The following is a 21,373-nucleotide window of genomic DNA, read 5'->3' as shown; positions in this document are numbered from 1 at the left end:
ACCCAGGAAACTATTTAGAATATTAATACTATGGCCATTTTGGCTTTTGTATTCTATTTACATTAATACAGGTAAAATAAAGACACTGGACAGAGTGGCATATTTGTTTATTTTCAGTTCACTGTGAGCAAGAAAAAAATACGGGGGGTGGGGGTATAAATCCTTAGCCAGGCCTTAATTAGGTAAAAACTCCACAGGAAATCATTTGTAGGGTTAAGCAGGGTATAGTGTTTCTTCCTCTAAAAGCTCAGGCTAGGATTCATATATAGGTTACATTATTTAGGCCCCTGAGTTAGAATTATGAAAAAAGTGACATGGCCTAGGCTTATCCTTTTAACAGTGTAGTAAGAGGCATGACAATCAAACGGGATAAAACCTGTTCTCTGGTGACACAGCACTTCCACAAATGATCCACCCCCACCATTACCCAGAATAAGAGACACCATGAAAAAAAGAATCAGCCCACAAACCTTTTAACCCAGAGTCACCCTGTTTTGCTGTTAAGCCCTTTGAACACTGGTGACCCTTTTCAAAAAACCCTCATCCAAAAATACATACTGAGACCCCACTGCATCATGAGCAAGAGTTATCTACTGATAACTAGCTTCCCTGGCATAACTTTATTAACAGTGAGAGCAGATCCTGCTCGTCCTTAATGTCTAAGTTTACAATTGGCGCGCTATCTCAACGAAAAAGTAGCCAAAAGCAGTATTAATGATATGCCTGATCTTAACTCAAATCTTGTTATATTACTCATCAGTCAATCTTCAGCATATACATTTGGGATGTTATGCTCTATATCCATCAACTGGAAGAATCTACAAAAGGGGAAACAATGTTTTCTTTAAACCAATTCTTGATTTTAATAATTAGCCTATGAATGCTAAAAGCAGATACAGCACCCTTTAACAACCACATTATGTGTAAGCTCAATATTTGCCTTTAAAGAATGTCAATCACCTATCCCCAGGGCTTTGCAAATAGAATATTAAATAGTGACATCCACTAATTACTGCTCAGTATACATAGCTGTGAAAGGCAAAATTTTATTGAGTTAACTGACTTCTGTGGTAGGATCGATTTCTACAACCCTTTGGAGGGCTCTCCTCAGTGCTTTGTTGGATAAAAATTCCCTAATGTAATAAAGCAGTAATTATTTTTTTTTATACAACCTAAGTTTTTTTTGCTAGTTTTCTTTAATATAATTAATTCTAATGAAGTACTTGATCTTTCCCTCTGATGGTAGGTAAACTGAGAGTTGGCTCTAGTTGAGTTTTATGATTTTTCTTCTCAGAATATGAGTGGCAGCTCTTTCAAACTTCATTATACAAAGTTCTCTCCCCACTCCCAAACCCTAAGGTTAAAGAAAAGCTAGAGAGACTTAGTATGGAATGTCTTTTTCATGTGAATCCTAATGCACATTTTTTCACTTTTTTTTCTCTACTATTTCTGGAGTTGATTTCACAGGATTTTACATGAACACTTAAGCTATTCACAACCTATTTTTTCCCAGGTGCATAGTAGCCTATTATGGGTACATCACCCATTGGCTAATTTTGATCTATTTGCCCACTGAGCTTTGAAGGCCATAGCAATCCCATTAGGTTATCCAGGGCTATACAAAAATACACCTTTGTTAGGGATTAAGAGCTGAAGGGGATCTTAAGGTGTGGAGTCCAACTGTACCATCTTTATAAATAAACTGAGGCCCAGAAAGGTTACATAGCTTCCCAAGGGTTGACACACACAGTAAGTATCTGAGGCAGGATTAACACTGAGATCTTACTCCAAGTCCAACATTCTGTCTTATGTACCATGCTGCAATCTGATCTGATTCAGATGTGGCTGGGCTTGCTCTAGCCTTAACCCAAATCCTTCAGATGGAAGGCTGCCTCCAAAGTACTAGCTGTAGAAATGAGATTTTTTCGATAGTATCCATTTGGGCAGAACTTTTAAAAATGCCCATTTAGCTACCTACTTAAAAAAATATATAAAGGCAAGACCAACAGTTTAGAAGCATTCACTTCTAGAGTACTTTTAAAAGAATTTCAATTTCATGAATCATTCTGAAAGTGAACCTGTTAAATACTGAATAATAACACTACAGGGAAATAGTGGTTCAGTCAACTTTAGAGGTGGATTTGAGAATAATTCCCCAAATGGCAATAATCCTTACTCACTTTTGGTTTTCCTTCAAGATTGAACTCTAGTGACGTCTGCCTTGGTATCTTAGAGGAAACATAATTTTAAAAAATACCTGAGCCTTCTCATTAAAAAAAAAAACAATAGAGTGATAGGATTGAGAATTTGGCCTTCAAAAAGGGTGTTTGGCAATGGCACATTTACAAGGAAGAGGGATAGGGTGTATAGTACTGAGAAAGAAAATTAGTTTATTCCATTACTGATAGCCTTTCAGTACTAGATTATAAATCTCAGAACTAGTAAGGAGAGGACCTTAGAGATAACTATCCCACCTAGCCCCCTCATTTGCCAAATGAGGAAAATAAGGCTCAAAAAGAGCCTCGTGCCCAAGATCACACAAACTAGTAATTCTTGCCTCCAACTCCTATCCTCTCTCCACAACAAATTACACAAAACCAGTGACGACTACTCCAAAGTGAGGAAAGGTTCCAAATTAATTGATAACAAACATCTGATATATCGAATTCCTTACTTTTGTACCTAGTTTCAGCCTAAACTGAAAAAGGTCCTCAAAGATTTACACAGTAGATTTAAAGACAGAATTATGTGGTTATATATTCATCCTTGACTGAACCCTCTACCTCCTTCAAACCCACCACTGATTACTTTGGTTCAACTAAGGATAATGACAAATCAACTATATCTAATCCAATGCCAACATCCCTGTCTCACAGGCACTCGACCCTTCTTGTCATCTTGGGATTTCATTTGGGAGCACGAGAGGAAGGAGGGAGAAAAGGATGTTGGTGACACTTCAAAGCTCGGTTTTCAGTTTCTCATACAATCCTTCTTGGTCAATCATCTCCGTACTCCCATACCAACGGTGGTAGGCAAGGAGCGCTGCATTATGGGCTGCAATGGCACCCATTTCCATAGCACTTGCTGCCCACTCTATGCTATTGAGATAGTATATGTGATCATGGAGTACGATGGGAGGGCACTTCTCTGGAGGGTTATACTGAGGGTATGCAAGCCACTCCTGCTCCTCTACAGAATCATGAGATGCAAACAGCAAATTAAGCTGCTCCTTGGTAAGAGATCCTGAGGAAAAGATTTTCCAAACAGCTGAATCGGTTGCTGGCTTAGATTGAAGATTGGCCTCTTTTTTTACTGGGGTCACCATTGAGATGCTGTAAACAAAGGAATTTGGGTTGTCAGTGGTGAGGATGTCAGAAAGGCCCACACTGTCAGTTGCCGATAAGCCAAAGAAAGGTGGATTCAATCGCCCACGAACAATAGTTGTCACCAAGGGGTAGAGGTGGTATTGATGAAAATCCGGGATGGGTGGATCAAAGTTTAGAAAAGAGATACGGGACGTTTTGCTGGTCAGTGGAGTAGCCACCATGACAATGTTGTAGAGGTCTGTGTTTATCCCTGAATCTGTTTTATAGGTGACTTCATATGCCTTCTTGGGTCCTCCTGGAGGGAAAAAATCACATTTTCATTAAAATTTTTTGTCACAAAGAAATAATGACAACACACCATTTCACAGTGTCTGGAAAACTATTTTTATAGGATTATTTTCTCAATTACCTCAAGGAATTCAAGAATTTTTAATCCTTAAAAGATAAAAGACTGTTAATAGAACAACTCAGGAGAGAAATTACAATTCCCTGGCAACAAATGCTAAAATAACATCATATTGGGGGAATAAAGATCTCTTCTTATATATTAACACATTTGTGATTAGGTAGATATAATAACACCTCTCTCCACTGGTTCTCCTACTTCTCTAACTGTTCCTTCATGATTACTTACACTTTACCCCATACCCCACCCTTTAATGTGGGTATTTTCTGAAGGCTATGTCCTCAGAGTTCTTGACTGGGAGTCTGAAGATCTAATTTCAAACCCTCAGATAATTTACTTGTTGTGTGACCCTGACCAACTCACTTAATCTCTCTAGCCTCAGCTTCCTCATATGTAAAATGAAGGGACTGAATAAGATGATCTTTGAGGTGCCTTCTAGCATTAAGCCTATGAACTTCCTCCATGAAATCTTGCCTCAACAACTCTACCTCTTCAGACTTTCCAGAGAACAACACCCTTCTCTAATGCCCTTGTGTAATACTGAGACTGCAGTAATCTGTGTATTTGTCATTATGCTTTTCGAAGACTGTGATCTCCATGGAAGAAGGGACCATGCCTTAAATTTCTTATTGCCCCCCCAAGACCTAATACATAGTGTTCTGCATAAAGTACACACTTAATATTTGCATACTGAGCAAGCAGGCACCCAATAAATGGATGAATTCACTTGAACATCAGAGGGCACTCACCACTGAGAATCTCACAATGACCAAAGATCTCAAATCTCTGAGTGGACTAACAGGCCCATATCATCTGGCACTAGAACCACTAATTCTAGCATTAAACACACGCAGATTGTCTTCTATATGTACTTCGCCCTCTGCCATCTTATGATGAGGTTACAGAGTTGGCACTGCATTCATGTTTGTTTAATCTTATCTCTGGCAACCTAAACACTAGAGTTGTCATCTGCTGCCATTAGGACTCAGAACTATCAGAGATCCAGAGCCTTCTGGAGCAAAAGGCCCACGGAAGGACTGCAATACTGGGGACTGTTCCATGTTTAGGGTAGCTTCCTGGGTATGTATGCCTTCTTTCCTGCCATCTTGGGATGAGTTGGAGCAGAATGTGAGTTCACTCCAGTCTTGGGGAATGAAGCACCAGGTATTTACACACACATATATCCCAGCCTGAAATTCCTGCTACCTCCCCAACATCTGCAATGAGACTCCAGAAGCTGGTGCTGCTACTCTTGCACCAAATATCAAGCTCTATTACCACTAGACCCCGGAGGGTAGGGTCACCAACTAACTGGTTTTTGCTCTATCCTATGGTTGACACACTTGAACATCCTGCTCTTCTAATCCCTGCGATCCATAGTCACCTCTTGCTAAAACAGAAGCCCTTTTCCAATGCTACATGTCCCTTCGTTCTTCTCATACCTATTCTTTACTCCATTCTTCCCTGGGACCCTCCACAATTCTCCAGGAGCCTTCTCAACCTGGAAGATCCCTCCACCCCTGCAACCTCACACCAAAGATTCTTCAGTCCCTATGGCCCCTTTCTCTGGTTAATCATCTCTTCCAAGCATCTCAATTTTAAGAAAGGGTTCGTGGCCAGTGATGTTCACTCCTTTATTCCTCTCTGGGCTCTGCTCCCAATTCTCCTCATTTCTTTCTCCACCATTCCCCTCTGTTTTTCAGTTTCCTTTTACATGGAGTCTTCCCCCATTAAAATGTAAGCTCCGTGAGGAGCTAAAGGGACGGACAGTCATTCTTTTTGCTTCTATATGTATCTCTGGTGTTTGGCACAGGGCCCTGGCATGTAGGAAGGACCTGACTTCCATCTCAGCCCTACTACTCTGCAGTCCCTATTATGCACTCCCCTCCTGTTCTACTGTGCCCTCAGGCAACACCATTAATGAAGTCCTTCCATCTCATATACTATCCGTCTTCTATCACTGATAGAAACACTGTTCCTATTCTCACACTCTTGACACAGGGCCTAGAGAAGGGATCAGCTCAGTTGTTTTTCTTGACTGATACTTGCAGACCTCTACCATGCCATCATCCTTAAACTCTGAGCATCCTGGCCCTATCACTGTTTGTGGCCTGCCAATTTTTAATCCTAATTCATTCTCAAAACTTACCTTCTCTACTCCTACTCTCATATTTTTGAAAGTCATGCAATTCTGATGAGCGAGTCCATTAAAAATTCATTTTATCTAATTGTATGTGACCAAAAAATTAAAAGTCACACCATAAAAAATTAGAAGAAAATTGGACCAGGTACCTTTGCTTGCTATGGCTAAATAAGTTTTCTTAACCAAAGAGAGGATAAGAGGCTATCAAAAAAGTCAAAACAGGAGGCAGCTAGATGGCGTAGTGGATACAGCACCAGCCCTGAAGTCAGGAGAACCTGAGTTCAAATTCAGCCTCAGTCCAAACACTTGACACTGTGTGACCCAATTGCCTAAAAAAAAAAAAAAAACCAAACAAACAAAAAAATCAAAACAGATAATTTTGATTCCTTGAAATTAAAAAACTTGTGGATTGACAAAATCAACAACATAGGGATAAGGGAATATTATTGACTGGAAGGACAAAAACTTTGCAATAAACAGATCCGATAAGATCTGATAGATCTGATCTCCAAGAAATATAGGAAACTAACACAAATATCTAAGATCAAGAGCCATTCTTCAATAGATAAGTTGTCTACGAATGCAAACAATTCTCAAAAGTACAGCAAACTACCAACAACTGTATAAAAGACTGCTCCAAATTACTAATAATGAGAAAAATGCAAATAAAAATAACTTTTGAGGTTTTACTTCACAACCAACAAATTACTTGGAATACAGTGGTATCACTAACACACTGTCAGTGTGTTTGACTTGGTCCAACCATTCTCAAAGCTAAGAAAGTGTCACTAAAAGATTCATATCCTTTGATCCAGAGATCCCACTGTTAGACTTATGCCCAAAAAAAGGTCAAAAATAAAAAAGAAGCCTCTATATACACTAAAATAATCACAGCCCATCATGCTTTTTTTGGAAAACTAAACAAATGGTGGCATGTGATATAATGGAATATTACTGTACTTCAAAAACTCATTGACTATGAAGAATTCAGAGAAACATGGGAAAACTTTTAACAAAATACACAATAACTACAACAATGTCAGTGGAAAGAACAACAGCAACAACAGAGAAACTTCATAATTATAACAACGAAACTTGGCCCTAAAGACATGATAAAATGAACTGACTTTCCTTTTCTGTAGAGATAAAGGACTCTAGATAGAGAACATCGCATATAGTATCATACTTGGGTGATATATCGCGGGTTTTTTCTGGGGTTTTTTGTTTTTTTTGCCAAACTGCTTTTTTTTAAAAATTATTTATTAAAAGGAATGGCTATCTGAGTGGGGAAGAAGAAGGAGATATTGGGAAATGAAGATGATATAAAAACAAAAGTTACTATTGATTTTTTAAGAAAGACTAATTTCATTTCTTCTTTTGGCAAAAATCATAGCCTATGATCCTAGAAAAGGCTACACCTAAATATTATGGATTGATGGTTTGCTGTCAACATGTATGGAAGTCCATAGTGCAGGCCATGGGGATCTATGCTTAATTAGCCCTGTGGTATTTTTTACCAATAAATTGGTTTTGGCTAACTTACAAGACTTGCAAATAACACAAATCTAGGAGGGATAACTACTATGTTGGCTGACAGAGTCAAGATCCAAAGATTCCATCAGGCTACAATTTAGGGCCTAAATCTAATAAATCAAAAGTTAATAGGGATAAATGGAAAGTCTTAAACTTGTGTTCAAAAAAATTCAACTTCATTAGTGTAAGATGGTTATTATATGGGATGGCTCTCTGAGAGAGAGTAAGGGGAGATATATGTGAAAAATTTAGGGGATAAATATTAATAAAATGTATTTTAAATGTTTTTTTAAATCAATCATTAAGATGGGGAAGTCATCACTATGTAGCTATTCTAAAAAAGATCTGAGGGTCTTAATGAACTGCAAGTTCAATGTGAGACAGCAGTAGGTTACAACATTTCAAAAAGCTAAGGAAAACTCAGAATTTATTAAGAGTCACAGTGGTCACATTAGGTAGGTGATAGCCCCATTATACTCTGTCCTGATCAGATAATATATAAAGTACTACATCTGGTGGGGGCACTACATTTTAGGAAAAAACATTAATAAGATATTGAACAGTATCCAGCTAAGGATGCCCAGGATAGACCTTATGGTCATTAGGTTAACTGGAACTGGAAATGAAGAGGAAATGAAGAGAAAAGAAGACTTACAGAGCAAGGAGTATAGAATGAGTGACTGGGGATTGAAGAGGTGGAGGGAGACAGGCCACAAAAGAGGTCTTGAAGTACGTGAAAGACCCTCTTGTAAAAGAAAAATTAGACTTGTTCTCTTTGGCCTCAGGGGCCAAAACTAGGAACAATGCATGCAAGTCAAGAAGTACAGATTTCAGCACGGCATAAGGAAAAATTTCCTAACAATTGCTGTTGAATCATTTTTCAGCCGTGGCCAGCTCTTTATGACCCCATTTGGGGTTTTCTTGGCAAAGATAATGGAATGGTTTGCCATTTCCTTCTCCAGCTCATTTTACAGATGAGGAACTGAGGCAAATAGGGTTAAGTGATTTGCCCAAAGTGTCTGAACCCAGATTTGAACTCAATAAGAGGAGTCTTCCTGATTCCAGGCTTGGCACGCTATCCGCTGTGCCACCCAGCTGCCCTAAGAATTACATCGATCCAAAAATAGAATATGCTGCTTCAGATAATAGGTACCTCTTCCTAGAAGTCAAGTGAAGACTGCGGGATCATTTATCAGGGACCTTGCTCATGTGTAGGTTGGACAATTCTGCCCCCTAAACTTAGCTGTCCTCTAAGACTATCCTGGTTCCTCTCCTCTTCTCTCTTTACATTCTCTCCATCACTGAACTCATGGCTCCCATATTTTCAATCATCTCAGCTATACAGATGCCTCCAAAATCTATAGATATAGCCCCAATTCCTCTTGAAATTCAGTCCCGCATTTTCAACTGCCTACTAGCTGTTCCAGCTCCCTCTCTCAAATTCTACAAGCCAAAAATTCAGCTCACCCTTAAGGAGCCCCATTCTCTATATTTATAGGAACGATGGGAATGACCCCAATCACGCAGATTCTTAACCTGACAATCATTCCCTCTTCCTCACCACCCTCTCCCACATCCAATCCACTGACAAGTCTGGTTAGTCTACTTCTGTAACTCTTTCATCAGTACCATTATCTCCATGTACACCAGACCTACTTTAGGCCTTCAGAACTTCCTGCAGCACTTATTCTAATAATTTGCTACTTGGTCCTCACACTTACACTATCTCCTGTTCAGTTCACCTTCCAATTAGCTCCCAAAGATCTCTCCCTAAGGTACATGATTGACTCTAACAATCAGAAAAATTCAAATCAAGACAAACTTTAAGATACTCCCTTACATCCACTAAAATGATATCATCAGCAACAACAAAGAAGATAAAACAATCTATGTGTACAACAACTGGTGAGTCACTAAATAAATTATGGTTTATTAATCTAATAGAATATTATAGAGCCACAAAAATATTAAATCTGAGGCATACAAGGAAATTTGGAAGGAGCTCCACAAATCAAAGTAGAATGGCCGACCCAGAAGTGGGTACCTACAGCCAATTACAAACATTTTTTTTTGCCTTTTTTTTTTTTTGGTGAGGGAATCGGGGTTAAGTGACTTGCCCAGGATCACACAGCTAGTAAGTGTCAAGTGTTTGGTCTGAGGCCAGATTTGAACTCAGGTCCTCCTGACTTCAGGGCCAGTACTCTATCCACTGCACCACCTAGCTGCCCCATGTCCTTGTTATTTGGGAGTTACTACTCCCCTTTGACTCTACTTGCCACATGTGAGACAATCCAAACCAAAATATCCTTCCCTAGTCCCTAACTTACTACTACATGTTGTAGTCCTCTATTAGAATGCAAGTTCCTTGAGGGCAGTAACTACTTTTATACATGAATCCACAGTGCTTATCATAGTGCTTGACACATAGTTATCACTGAATAATCTAATAGAATTATAATATTCTGTTAGATTTTTCATTATTCACCTTCGTATTCTCTATGTTCTGGTCAAATCAGGCCAGAAGCTGTGATCTACAACTGTCATTCCAAATCCCGGCCATGTGCATTTGCCCAAATTGTCCCCCACAGCTAAAATACAACTGCCTCTTCATTTCCAGGGCAGCTAGATGGCTGGCGCAGCAGATACAGTGCTGGGCCTAGAGTCAAGAAGACTCATCTTCATGAGTTCAAATCCTGCCTCAGATACTTACTCAGCTGTGTAACCCTACACAAGTCACTTAACTCCATTAGCCTCAGTTTCCTCATCTGTAAAATGAGCTAGAGGAGGAAATGGCAAACCACTCCAATATCTTTGCCAAGAAAACCCTAAATGGGGTCACAAAGAGTCAGAAATGACTCCAGAATAACTTCATCTCTCATTCTCAGAATATTTATCTTCCCTAAGGGCTCAGGTCAGAGCCACCTCCTTTTGGCAGTTTTAGGTCATTTCATCTCACTCTTCAGCCTCCAGATGTTAATATTCTCTCTGTCCTCAAACTACCTTGGATTTACTTACCTACACACAGGTTTTATGCTACAAGCCTAATGTAAGCTCTTTGAGGATAGGGACTGCTTTAATTTTTGGTTTTGTATTCTGAATGTCTAGCACAGTGTAGCACAATGTCTAGCACATAGTAAGTGCTTAATCAATGTCTGTTAAATTGAAATGACTGCATAAATCGTAAATTTGGGATGGTGGGGTAGAAAAGAAAAGAAAGACTTCTCTGACTGTCCGATCCCTACCCCTTCCTCCCCTCCCTTCCCTCAAGCACTAAATAATCATCTTCTAGAAGAGTTTAGGAGGAAAAAAATGGAAAAACCCCGAGAGAAGCTTACCTGTCTGCATGTTTCTAGCTTTCTCCTCTATGTGTATAACTGAGCCAGAGATAAGCGAAGCTTTGGAAAACTTAAGGAGCTCTTCACAAACACGTTTATTACCACCTTCCACAGCCCACAGGCCAGAATCTATACCTGCCAAGGACACTGCACCTGTCAGAGGAGAAAAAAATGTTACAAAAGGCCACAAAAGAAGGCTTCCATCCATGCAGTTTCTCCAAATTGGTCAGCATTGTTACACAGGTCAGAACAGCAATGGGATGGATGAAGTTATGTCCAGATTTTTCCTAGTTCCTCACCCAAAGACTCAGGAGCTAGAAGGCTGATTCTATGTGAGTTTCGTTTTTATTTCTATTAGATATTTGCTAGGTCTTCTCTAAACAGAGATCCAAGTAACAAACTGTCCTGTGTAGCACGTGGACCTGTGGTTTTGTAGTTTTGTGCTATTCTCTCTAACATGGAGATGATACAGAGAGGCCAGGGCTGTTAGAACCACAGCCACAATCCTTTTACAAAATACATTTCCTTGAGTAGACCCAAAGAAAATTGAATGTGCTGACTTACCTACAAAGCCATTGATGCCTGTGTTCTGGCCATAATTGAACCTCATGACGGGAGTAACAATTTCATTGAGAAATTTCTCTGAGAAGCCTGCTTTCTGCATAGACTGGAGAATGGTCCGGTTGAGCATTCCAGTGAATTCGTCCCCTCCTAGGGCATGCATCAAGCCTTCCACGCTACTAAAAGAGTAGTCATGGGACTGATAGCGGTAAATCCTTCATTGAAAAGAGGGTAAAGGGCTATTAAGTATCAAATAGAATAATTCCTAACCCCACGGCCTGTGTTTCCAGAGGCTGTCAGCATGAGAGGGGTGAGGAAGGGGTAGGGATAGAAGAAAGAAGGAAGAAATAGTATCATGAAATCAAAAGACAATGAGGTTGAATATATCTAGCCCTAGTTCCTCTCCTAAGTTTCAGTCCCTGATCTTCTACTGCTTGTTGGCTATATCTACCTTTTCTTTGTTCTACAATCACCATACAGTCAACATGTTCCTAAAACCAAGTTCATATTCCTCTGCAGAGAGGGAGAGAGACAAAGAGAGAGAGAGACAGAGAGAGAGAGAGACAGAAAGGAGAGGGAAGGAAAGGGAGGGAGAGAGAGGAGGAAGAAGAAAAGAAGAAAGAAGGAAAGAAAGAAGGAAGGAAGGAGACTTTCAGAGATCTTATCTTCTCCCTGTTATCTGGTCGGACTCATCTTTGACACATTCCTAACATTCATATCCAATCAGCCACCAATTTCTATCAATCCTTCTTTCAAAATATCTCATTTCCTTCCATTATGTTCCCACAGCCACAGGCTTAGTTTAAGCATGGACTAGGGCAATAATAGTTCCCCCTTACTCAAATCTCTTCCTCATCCAATCTATCCTATACATTATTACCAGATAAATCTTACTGAACCACTCCTTCCATCAAGGCAGTCTTCTACTCAAAAGCCTGTGGTTCTTTACTGCCTGCAACAGACTTCTCAAACCAAATTAAAATGTAATTGGGAAATGTTTAAACAAATCAAAATATATTAAAACATACATAATGTAGGGGGCAGGTAGGCAGTACAGTGGAAAGAGCACTGGCCCTACAGTCAGGAGGACCTAAGTTCGACACTTAGTAGCTGTGTGACTTTAGGCAAGTCACTTAACCCCAATTGCTTCAAAAAAAAAATGAAAAAAAAAACCACAGATAATGTTAACCTATGATTTTTTAAGTCAATATGCAACCTGGAGGAATCTGTTTTTATTTGAGTCTAACACTCCTGATCTAGTCCACCCCCACCCCCACCTATTTTATAGATGAAGCTGAGACCCACAGAGGTCAAGGGCCTTGCTAGAATTCACACAGGTGGTGAGTAACAGAGTTGGAATTATACTCTAAACCTAGGTTTCATTCCACAATACCCACACCATCTCCACCTACAGAAATTCAAAAAAGAGAAGGCAGAGGGAGAGGGAAAGGGGAAAAGGGAAGGCATAGAGAGAGAGAGAGACACAGACAGAGACAGAGACAGAGAGACACAGAGACACAGAGATCCAAGTGCTGTAGAAAAAGATTTCCTAAAAGAGGTGGGTATTGGGATTTGGGTACTTTGAAAGGGGTAAAAGACCCAACAGAATTGCAATAGAAAACTGCACAACACTGAGTAGCAAAGAAAGAGAAGAGTGGGCCAGACTATGGAGGGCCTGGAAAACCAGTCAGCTAACAACAGAATTTCCTTCAAAAATGAGTCACCCCAACACCATTTGTTGTACGCTAGTATTCCCTGCTTTCTCAGTAAGTCACCAGAAGCCATTCCATCGTACTCCGCCCAATACATTCTAGCATTTTGTAAATGAATTTTTTGGGTTTTTTGGTTTTTTTAGGCAATTGGGGTTAAATGACTTGCCCAGGGTCACACAGCTAGTAAGTGTCAAGTGCTGGTCTGAGACCAGATTTGAACTCAGGTCCTCCTGACTCCAGGGCCGGTGCTCTATCCACTGCACCACCTAGCTGCCCCCTTTTTGTTTTGTTTTGGATTTTTTTGTAAATGAATTTTTAAAAAGGATCCCAGTGTCCCCCATGAAATTCCCTAACAGTTCTATACACACACACACACACACTTTATGAAATCGAGAGAACACATGGTCCCTAATGACAACCAATGAGTCAACAAGATATCCTGAAGGAAAATGGATTAAGCAGGCCAGTTTCAGAGAAAGACAAACGACTCTTTCTTGGGAAAACCTTTTGCCTCTACCACCACCACCACCCCCACACAAAAAAATGTGAGGAAAACTTGAGGTTTCTGTGCTACTCAAAGAAACTGAACACTGATGAAAATATCTTGCAATTGTATAATATTCAGATTTGGCAAGAATTAAGATGCGACAAAACGCAGGTGAACCAGGCTCCCCAGCTGTAGGTCCACTTGGTAATTACCAACTCTAGTTTTGTCCCAATCTGGGACTTCCCGAAATATTCCAGGGGGTACTATGAATTTTGAAAAGAAAATTCTGATTTTCTTTAATAATAAAAGTACGTCATACAATACTTTTCAACCAATCAACAAACACTTATTAAACACTATGTGCTAGGCACTGTGCTAAGTGCTAGGTATACAAAGAAAAGCAAACAGTACCTCTTTTCAACGATCTTAACATTCCAATGAAGGAAACCACATGCAAATAGATGCACACAAGGTACATATATCTTGGGGCAGCTAGGTAGTAAAGTGGATAGAGCACCAGTCCCAGAGGCAGGAGGACCTGAGTTCAAACCCAACTTCAGACACTTACTAGCTATGTGACCCTGGGCAAGTCAATTAACCCCAATTGCCTCCAAAAAAAAAAAAAGATACATTTATCTTGTCATGTAATCAAACAGTGAAGGAGATCAGATGGTCACAGCTCCAAAGAGTTTGGGAACTATGATATTTTACTATAAGCCTCTTGGGGAGCCAAGACTCATCCTCTTGGTATCTACAGCACCTAGTACACAGTAGATACTGATTACCTAAATTAGATCAAAACACAATTACCAAAACTCTGAGATTCCCCTTGAGACTCCTCTGTTGCTGGTTGCTGGCTTTTGTTTAAGGCTTATTCACTGCTACAATTAGCCCAAGAGAGGTTCCCCCTCTGCTACTCAAACAAGCAATTCCTTACTTGCTGAAAAACCCCCAGAGACAAACTACCTGCACAGCAGCCCAGCCCGACCTGCCTGGCTTCCGGGGCCTGTAGGAACAAGTTACCTACCAACTTTTAAAAGGAGAGTCTTGTCTCTGGGTTGATGACTGACTCACCAACTTCTGCTCCTTCTAAGTAATATCTTCAGGGGCCCTGACAAATCCTCCAGAAGAAAATCCACTATATTGAGTCATCATGGACTCCAAAGAATTACCAAAAAGCCTAAATTTCATAAACCCAGAAATTAAGGTCTGAGGAAGAAAGAAATCTGTGATACTTATCAGAAGGCTGAAGAAATAACAGTATGTTTGTTCCACCTGAGGTAAGGAGTGGGTTCCATGACATGGCGTGTAATTTGATATCTTGGCACTTAGTTTATTCACTTGGCAGGGCAATCATGGTAATAAATTATTACTCCTGCTACCATCTTGTATACACATGCTCCTTTCTCTACAAAGTTCAAAATTAGCCATTCTAATAAGGACATACCCCTCACCCATCCCCACGGTAACCCTCAATTTGTTTCTAACCCTAACCCCACCCCAAATTGGGTTATGTCTTGAAAGAGAAGTAGGTTGTGGGTAAATATTAGATCTTAATAAAAACTCTTAACTACATAAGACTCATAAAGAGGCAGCCTGGTATTGTAGAAATAGCATTTGACCTGGGAATCGAGAGACCCGAGTTCAAATCCGGATTTGATCCTTGCTGTGCGGCCTTGGGTAATCACTTCACTTCTTCTCACTGAAATGAGGGTAACAATGACTACCTTTCCTACCTCAAAGGGTCATGGTAAAGAAAGCATTTTGTAAGCTTTAAAGTGCTACGAAAAGTGAGTCACCCTTCAAGCTGCTAACTGATCTTATCATGGTGACACAGACTAATATGGGCAAGTCAAGAAAGCCTGAACACCTTCCAACCCTGCTAGCCTGGCTTTAACAAGTATTGCCATACTCCTCAAGAACATTTCTCCAACTGGAATGATTCCCCTCCACTCTGTGAGTGGAGAAAATCTCTCCAGTGGTCCCTACAATTTTCATGACAATCCTACACAATCACTGGGAAATCTGGGAGGCAAAATCCAGACACTGGAATTCCTGAAGTCCATAAAATTAAAAAAAAAATTCATGATAAAACAATTACCTCATAAACTTGTCAAAGATATCTTCCATCCACATATGCATCCGAAGGAACTGAAATCCATAATGCCAGACAAGCTTAATCATGTTAATGATGAACCAGCTGCTCTCTTCAAATACAAGATGCTCTCCATTATGAATACCCATGAGGCCATCAATACACTGAACAGTGGGGAGATCTGCAAAAACAGAGGGAAAGTCAGTGATTCATGTGTATCTTGGACATCACTTTAAGAAGTAGTCTAGGGATAGCTAGGTGGTGCAGTGGATACAGCACTGGCCCAGAAGTCAGGAGGACCTGAGTTCAAAACTGGCTTCAGACACTTAACACTTACCAGCTGTGTGACCCTGAGCAAGTCACTTAACCCCAGTTGCCTCATCCCCCCAAAAAGATTTTTAAAAAGAAGTAGTCTAATAAAATACTTGTATGAACTGATGGTAGGACAAAATAAGCAGGACCAAGAGGACAATGTATTATAATGACCACAATGTTTTTCCTGTTCAGTCATGTCTGACTCTTCATTTGGGGTTTTCTTGGCAAAGATACCGGAGCGGTTTGTTATTTCCTTCTCCAGCTCATTTTACAGATGAGGAAACTGAGGCAAACAGGATCAAGTGACTTGCTCAGGGTCACACAGCTAATAATTGTCTGAGGCTGGATTTGAACTCAGGAAGATGAGTCTTCCTGACTCCAGGCCTAGCACTTTACCCACTGAGCCACTTAGCTGCCCAATGACCACAATACTTATAAAGGAAAAACACTAAAAGACTCTAAAACCCTGGTCAATGCATAGACTAATCACAACCTTAGAAGACTGATGTTTCTCAGATTCCAAACAGAAGCAAGCATCTATTTTTGCTTTTGTTTTTTAGGCAGTTGGGGTTAAGTAACTTGTCCAGGGTCACACAGCTAGTAAGTGCAAGTTTTTAGTCTGAGGCTGGATTTGAATTCAGGTCCTTTCGACTTCAGGGCGGGTGCTCTATCCACTGCACCACCTAGCTGCACCAAGGCATCTATTTCCAAACACGGTCAATGTATTGATTTGTTTTGCTCAACTACCCTTGCTTCTTATGGAGGATTCAACTGAAGAAAGGGAAGTGATTAGGCAGACTGGAAAGTGATAGCATTGTAAAGGGAAAAAGGACATCAATAAAACAATTTTTAGAAAGGGAAATCTATCCAAAAAAAAAGCAAAAACAAAAAACAAAAAACCCCTTCTCATATCTTGAAACTAACTGTAGAAACTCACACTTTCAGTACAAGAGCTAAGTAGGGATTTCAAATAAGAAAGCCAATTCAAGCAATCTACTGGCATATATTAAACACTTACTCTATGCCAGGGACTAATATTCAGAGAATCTTAGCACTGGGAGTGACCCCTGCTTCCCCAGCTAGATCCTTAACATGCAGAATTTAAGCATAAACACAATCCTTTTTAAAATTTCCCTTCAATATTCCATTTCTTCTCCCCTTGACTCCTGCGTGGCTCTACCACTGGCAACCTCATCTCATGTTTTAACTGTAACTCCATGCTCTTCATTTTCCTTAATATGCATTTCTGTCATTTATACTTTGCCTCCTGTTTGTTGCCATCTCATCCAGACTGACCAGACTGAGATTGGATGTGCGTGCATACGCATATATGTGTAGGCTACAAAAAGGGGGAAGGGAGAAAGGGAGGGAAGGAGGAAAGGGGGGGAGGAACAGATAGACAGAGACAGAAAAGTAGAGAGAGAATGCGTGTCTGTGTAGGGTGCAAAAGGGAGAGTAGGGAAATTAAGTCTCCTAACAGAAACTTCCATTTCCAACCAATGGCTTGGGAGTCAGAAAACTGTAATTTCTTAGTCCTGGCTCTGCCACTAATGTGAACTTGGACAAATCACCTTACCCGCTTGGGACCTTGGCATAAAATGAGGGGGTTGGACAAGATTTCTGAAGTTCCGACCAGCTCTGAAGCTGGATAACATAATCTACAAGAAAACTTCAGGCACACTCTTTGTGATGTGGCCCAACTCAGTTCTAATTGTTTTTTATATATGTGAGTATGTGTTTGCATACATACACATACACACATACATCCGAATATAGATGTATGTGTACACACACATATATACATATACATATATATTCCTTTTACTGAGTGAACTTTTACTCCCTGGTTTTTGTTTGTTGTTGTTGTTGAGTCATTACAGTCATGTTTGACTCCTCGTGACGCCATTTGAGATTTTCTTGGCAAAGATACTGGAGTGGTTTGCCATTTCCTTCTCCAGTTCATTTTATAGATGAGGAAACTGAGGCAAACGGGGTTAAGTGACTTGCCCAGGATCACATAGCTAGTAAGTGTCTAAGCCCAAATTTGAACTCAGGTCTTCCTGACTCCAGGACCAGCACTCTATCCACTGCACCACCTAGCTTCCCCAAGTACCAAGAACTCCCTGGTATTTCTGCTTATTGATCCCAGTTATGCCCTCTGGAATCAGAGAGTTTCATTCTAATCTCTTTTTCAGATAAGAGTCCTTCAAATAAGTATCTTAAGAAAGATAAGCCATCATGTCCCCCAGAAGTCCCATCTAGACTCGATACTTTCAAGTCACTCAAGACTTCCCTCTCATGGGAGGGCTGGTGGTTCTTCCCTGAGGCTAACCACCCTCCTCTAGATATGCTCCAGTTAGTCAACGTTCCTCCTAACATGGGACATTGAGAACCGACTGCAAAAACTCCAGATGCCATCTGACAGCAGCATCCACCAAATCACAGAACCAGAAAACACGAATGCTCAAAGGGACCTTCGAGGCTGAAAACCTGGCTCTGCCAATGCCTGTATGTGTGACCTTGGGTAAGTCACACAGCTTCTACAGGTCTCAGTTTCTTAGTAAAGGGACAGGGTTAAGCCTGATGATCACTAAGGTCCCTTCAAGCTTGGATACAGTACGATTCTTGATTGCTATTAGCTTATATCCAGAGAAAGGAAATGAAAAGTCCCAAGAAATAAAGCAGTTTATTAAAAGCCAAAGGCTTTATTTTGGGTTTGAATTATTTATACTGATGTTGTCTTAGGTTTCAATATTAACTCTGTTGTAAATATTTGCCCAAAATGTAGCCAGCATTGTGGGTCTAAGACACTAACCTCCCTGAAAATTTTTCCTATCAATGTTTAACTGAATTTACATGTATATGTACTCCCTGACTAGAACATCAGCTAATCGATATTTGGTAACCTGGTAATGTGCCATTTTGTTCAGGACTAGAGCCAAGTAGCATGAGGTAGGAGAAAACAACAGCAGTGTGGTCCTGGGTTCAAATCTTGGGTCCACTATTTACTATTTGTATGACCTTTGGCAAGGTCTGAAGGCAACAGTCACAATAGAATTTTTCACAACACAAAATAGCATGGGAATCAGTCTATTCTGTATAACTGAATGAAGACTAGATATATTACAAAACTTTCATACTTTGCACTGTATCCCTAAATCCTCTTTACTACCTGGGCAGCTCTCTCAATTCCCAGCCCTGCCTACCCCACCCCACACCTTTGAACAGGAGTAAGGCTAATAGTGCTGAAGAAAGTCAGAAAACCCTGAGTTAGCATCCTGCTTCAGACATTTATTACCTGTTTGACCCTGGGGCAAGTCACTTAATCTCTCTTTGCCTCAGTTTTGGTAATATAGCACCTACAAGGTAGTTGAAAAGGTTGAAATGAGATAATATCTGTAAAACATTTTGCAAATTTTAAAATGGCATTTAGATACCAGCAATTATTCTTGCTACTGCAGAAGCAACATGATATGGTTAGTGCACAGAGAGCAAGCAGGGACGCCCCAAAACCTGGGTTCAAGTGCTGTCTCTAACATTTGACCAGGGGCAAGTCTCTTAATCTCTCAGTGTTCTGGAAAATCTTGTAACACTTTAAACTGTAGAGAAGTTTCTGACCTACACTGCTGATGGTGTTTCCTCACCTATGCCAATGAAATCACAGATGTAGTCCCTATCCCAGGCATTGCCATCATAATTACTATAATTAATTATCAATAACAATTATGTAATAATTTTAATAACGATAATTTTATATTTACATATTATATTTATGCAATGTATGATTTTATTATTATTATTATTATTATTATAGTGGAATGAACACTATGTGGAATCAGAAGACCTAGGGTCCAGAGTGGGCTGGCACTAAAAGTATCTCTGCCACTAACTAGCCGCATGACTTTGGACAAATCACTTTACTTCTCTGACACTTCTCCATCTGAAAAATAACGGGGTTTCCTCGCTTTTGAATATCATGATTTTAAGATGCAAAGTCACTGGCTAATGAACACACCCCCATTGGCCACCAAAGCATATCTCCTGTGGCAGCTCTCAATCATTCAGAGAACAGATTTAAGTTAACAGTACACTTTCCCTACCACCACCAGACTTGAAATAGCAAACATGTTTCCTAAGGCACGACCTTGGGCTGTTACAGAAAAGTAAAAAATGATGGAATGGCTTTTTTCCAACTAATTTCTTTTGAAAAGAAGAAAAGAAAAGAAAGGAAAAATCTCAAGAATGCTGGAGTTTCAGTTCCATCCCATAAAAATAGCCATTGGTCACCAAACGACATCATCCTACGTCTCTAAAAGCAGAAAATCCTACATACCCAGTTCCTTGACAAAGCGCTTCATGTGCAGATTTAAGGGATGTATGACAGAACCTCCGGACTCGTAGTCTTGGCCTTTCATGTTGATAGTAGCCAGACGGCCTCCAACCTTTCCTTTCTCAAACACATCAATCTTCACTTCTTTCCCAAATTTCTGCCGTAGGTAGTACGACACTGAAGTGCCACCAATTCCAGCTCCAATAATAGCTGGAAGAAAAAAAATGAGAGTTATATTCCTTCCTGAAATCAAGGTTAGCAGGCAGTTTATCTTTTTGTTTTCATGTGTTCTTTTGTTGTTATTGGTTTTGTTCAGACTTGTGATTTTATTTTTATAGGGAAATTTATATATTTTATATATTTTTATAATTTTATATTTTTTGTAGTTTCCTCAGTGTGAGGAAACTCCTTCTATGGGTAAGTTTTCACCAACTTCTGGTCTTAAAGAGAGCAGTCTGGGGTCCTGAGATGTTAAGGAAGTGGCCAGGTCACATAGCTGGAAGGGACCAGAGTTCTTCCTAATGCTGAAGCAGGTTCTCTCTCCACTACACCACACTGACTCTCTTAGAATTCTCACTAGGTGAGACATCTCTAGTAGAGTAAATAAAACATTGCATCTGGGGTCAGAAGGCCCGGTTGTAAAGTCCAGGTCTATCATTTATAAGCTGTGTGACCTTGGGCAAATCAAAATTAAGATTAATTTTGTTTTCCTCATCTATAAAAATTCAATACATCAAACATTTATTAAGCAACTATGGGCTGAGCACTGGGCAAAGGGCTAGAAAATAATACTCATACTACTTATCTCACAGGTTATTACAGGTGAAAAGGAGGGTAAAGCATTTTGTAAATCTTAAAGTACTATCAATGTTTCAATTATTATTAACTGGAACTAAGGGGAATGAAAGATGGCGGTAACACAGACTCTTGAAACTGAGATTGGTAGGGACAGCTACGTGGCACAGTGGATATAGCCCTGAAGTCAGGAGGACCTGAGTTCAAATCCAGCCTCAGACCAAACACTTGACACTTACTAGCTGTGTGACCCTGGGCAAGTCACTTAACCCTAATTGCCTTAAAAAAAAAGAAAGAAAGAAAGAAAGAAAGAAAGAAAGAAAGAAAGAAAGAAA

At 40.0% G+C, this 21,373-nt stretch overlaps 1 protein-coding gene across 1 annotated transcript in view; it reads right to left on the bottom strand.

The window, feature by feature from the left end:
* Positions 1 to 90: 90 nt before the first annotated feature.
* The window catches only part of PCYOX1 (prenylcysteine oxidase 1), a 25,352-nt gene continuing 4,069 nt past the window's right edge, over positions 91 to 21,373 (bottom strand). The window contains exons 2-6 of the mRNA XM_027865159.1: positions 20,247 to 20,453; positions 15,605 to 15,779; positions 11,308 to 11,519; positions 10,744 to 10,896; positions 91 to 3,621 (exon numbers count right to left, since the gene is read on the bottom strand). Coding sequence (XP_027720960.1) covers positions 2,957 to 3,621; positions 10,744 to 10,896; positions 11,308 to 11,519; positions 15,605 to 15,779; positions 20,247 to 20,453 — 1,412 coding nt within the window. The 3' untranslated portion in view covers positions 91 to 2,956. The remainder of the gene's footprint in view (positions 3,622 to 10,743; positions 10,897 to 11,307; positions 11,520 to 15,604; positions 15,780 to 20,246; positions 20,454 to 21,373) is intronic.

The sequence above is a fragment of the Vombatus ursinus genome, unplaced genomic scaffold (genome assembly GCF_900497805.2).
Source record: "Vombatus ursinus unplaced genomic scaffold, bare-nosed wombat genome assembly UNPS02014778.1, whole genome shotgun sequence".
Classification (NCBI taxonomy): Eukaryota; Metazoa; Chordata; class Mammalia; order Diprotodontia; family Vombatidae; genus Vombatus; species Vombatus ursinus.
The sequence above is the reverse complement of the archived record's forward strand: the minus strand, read 5'-3'. Positions and strand labels throughout refer to the sequence as shown.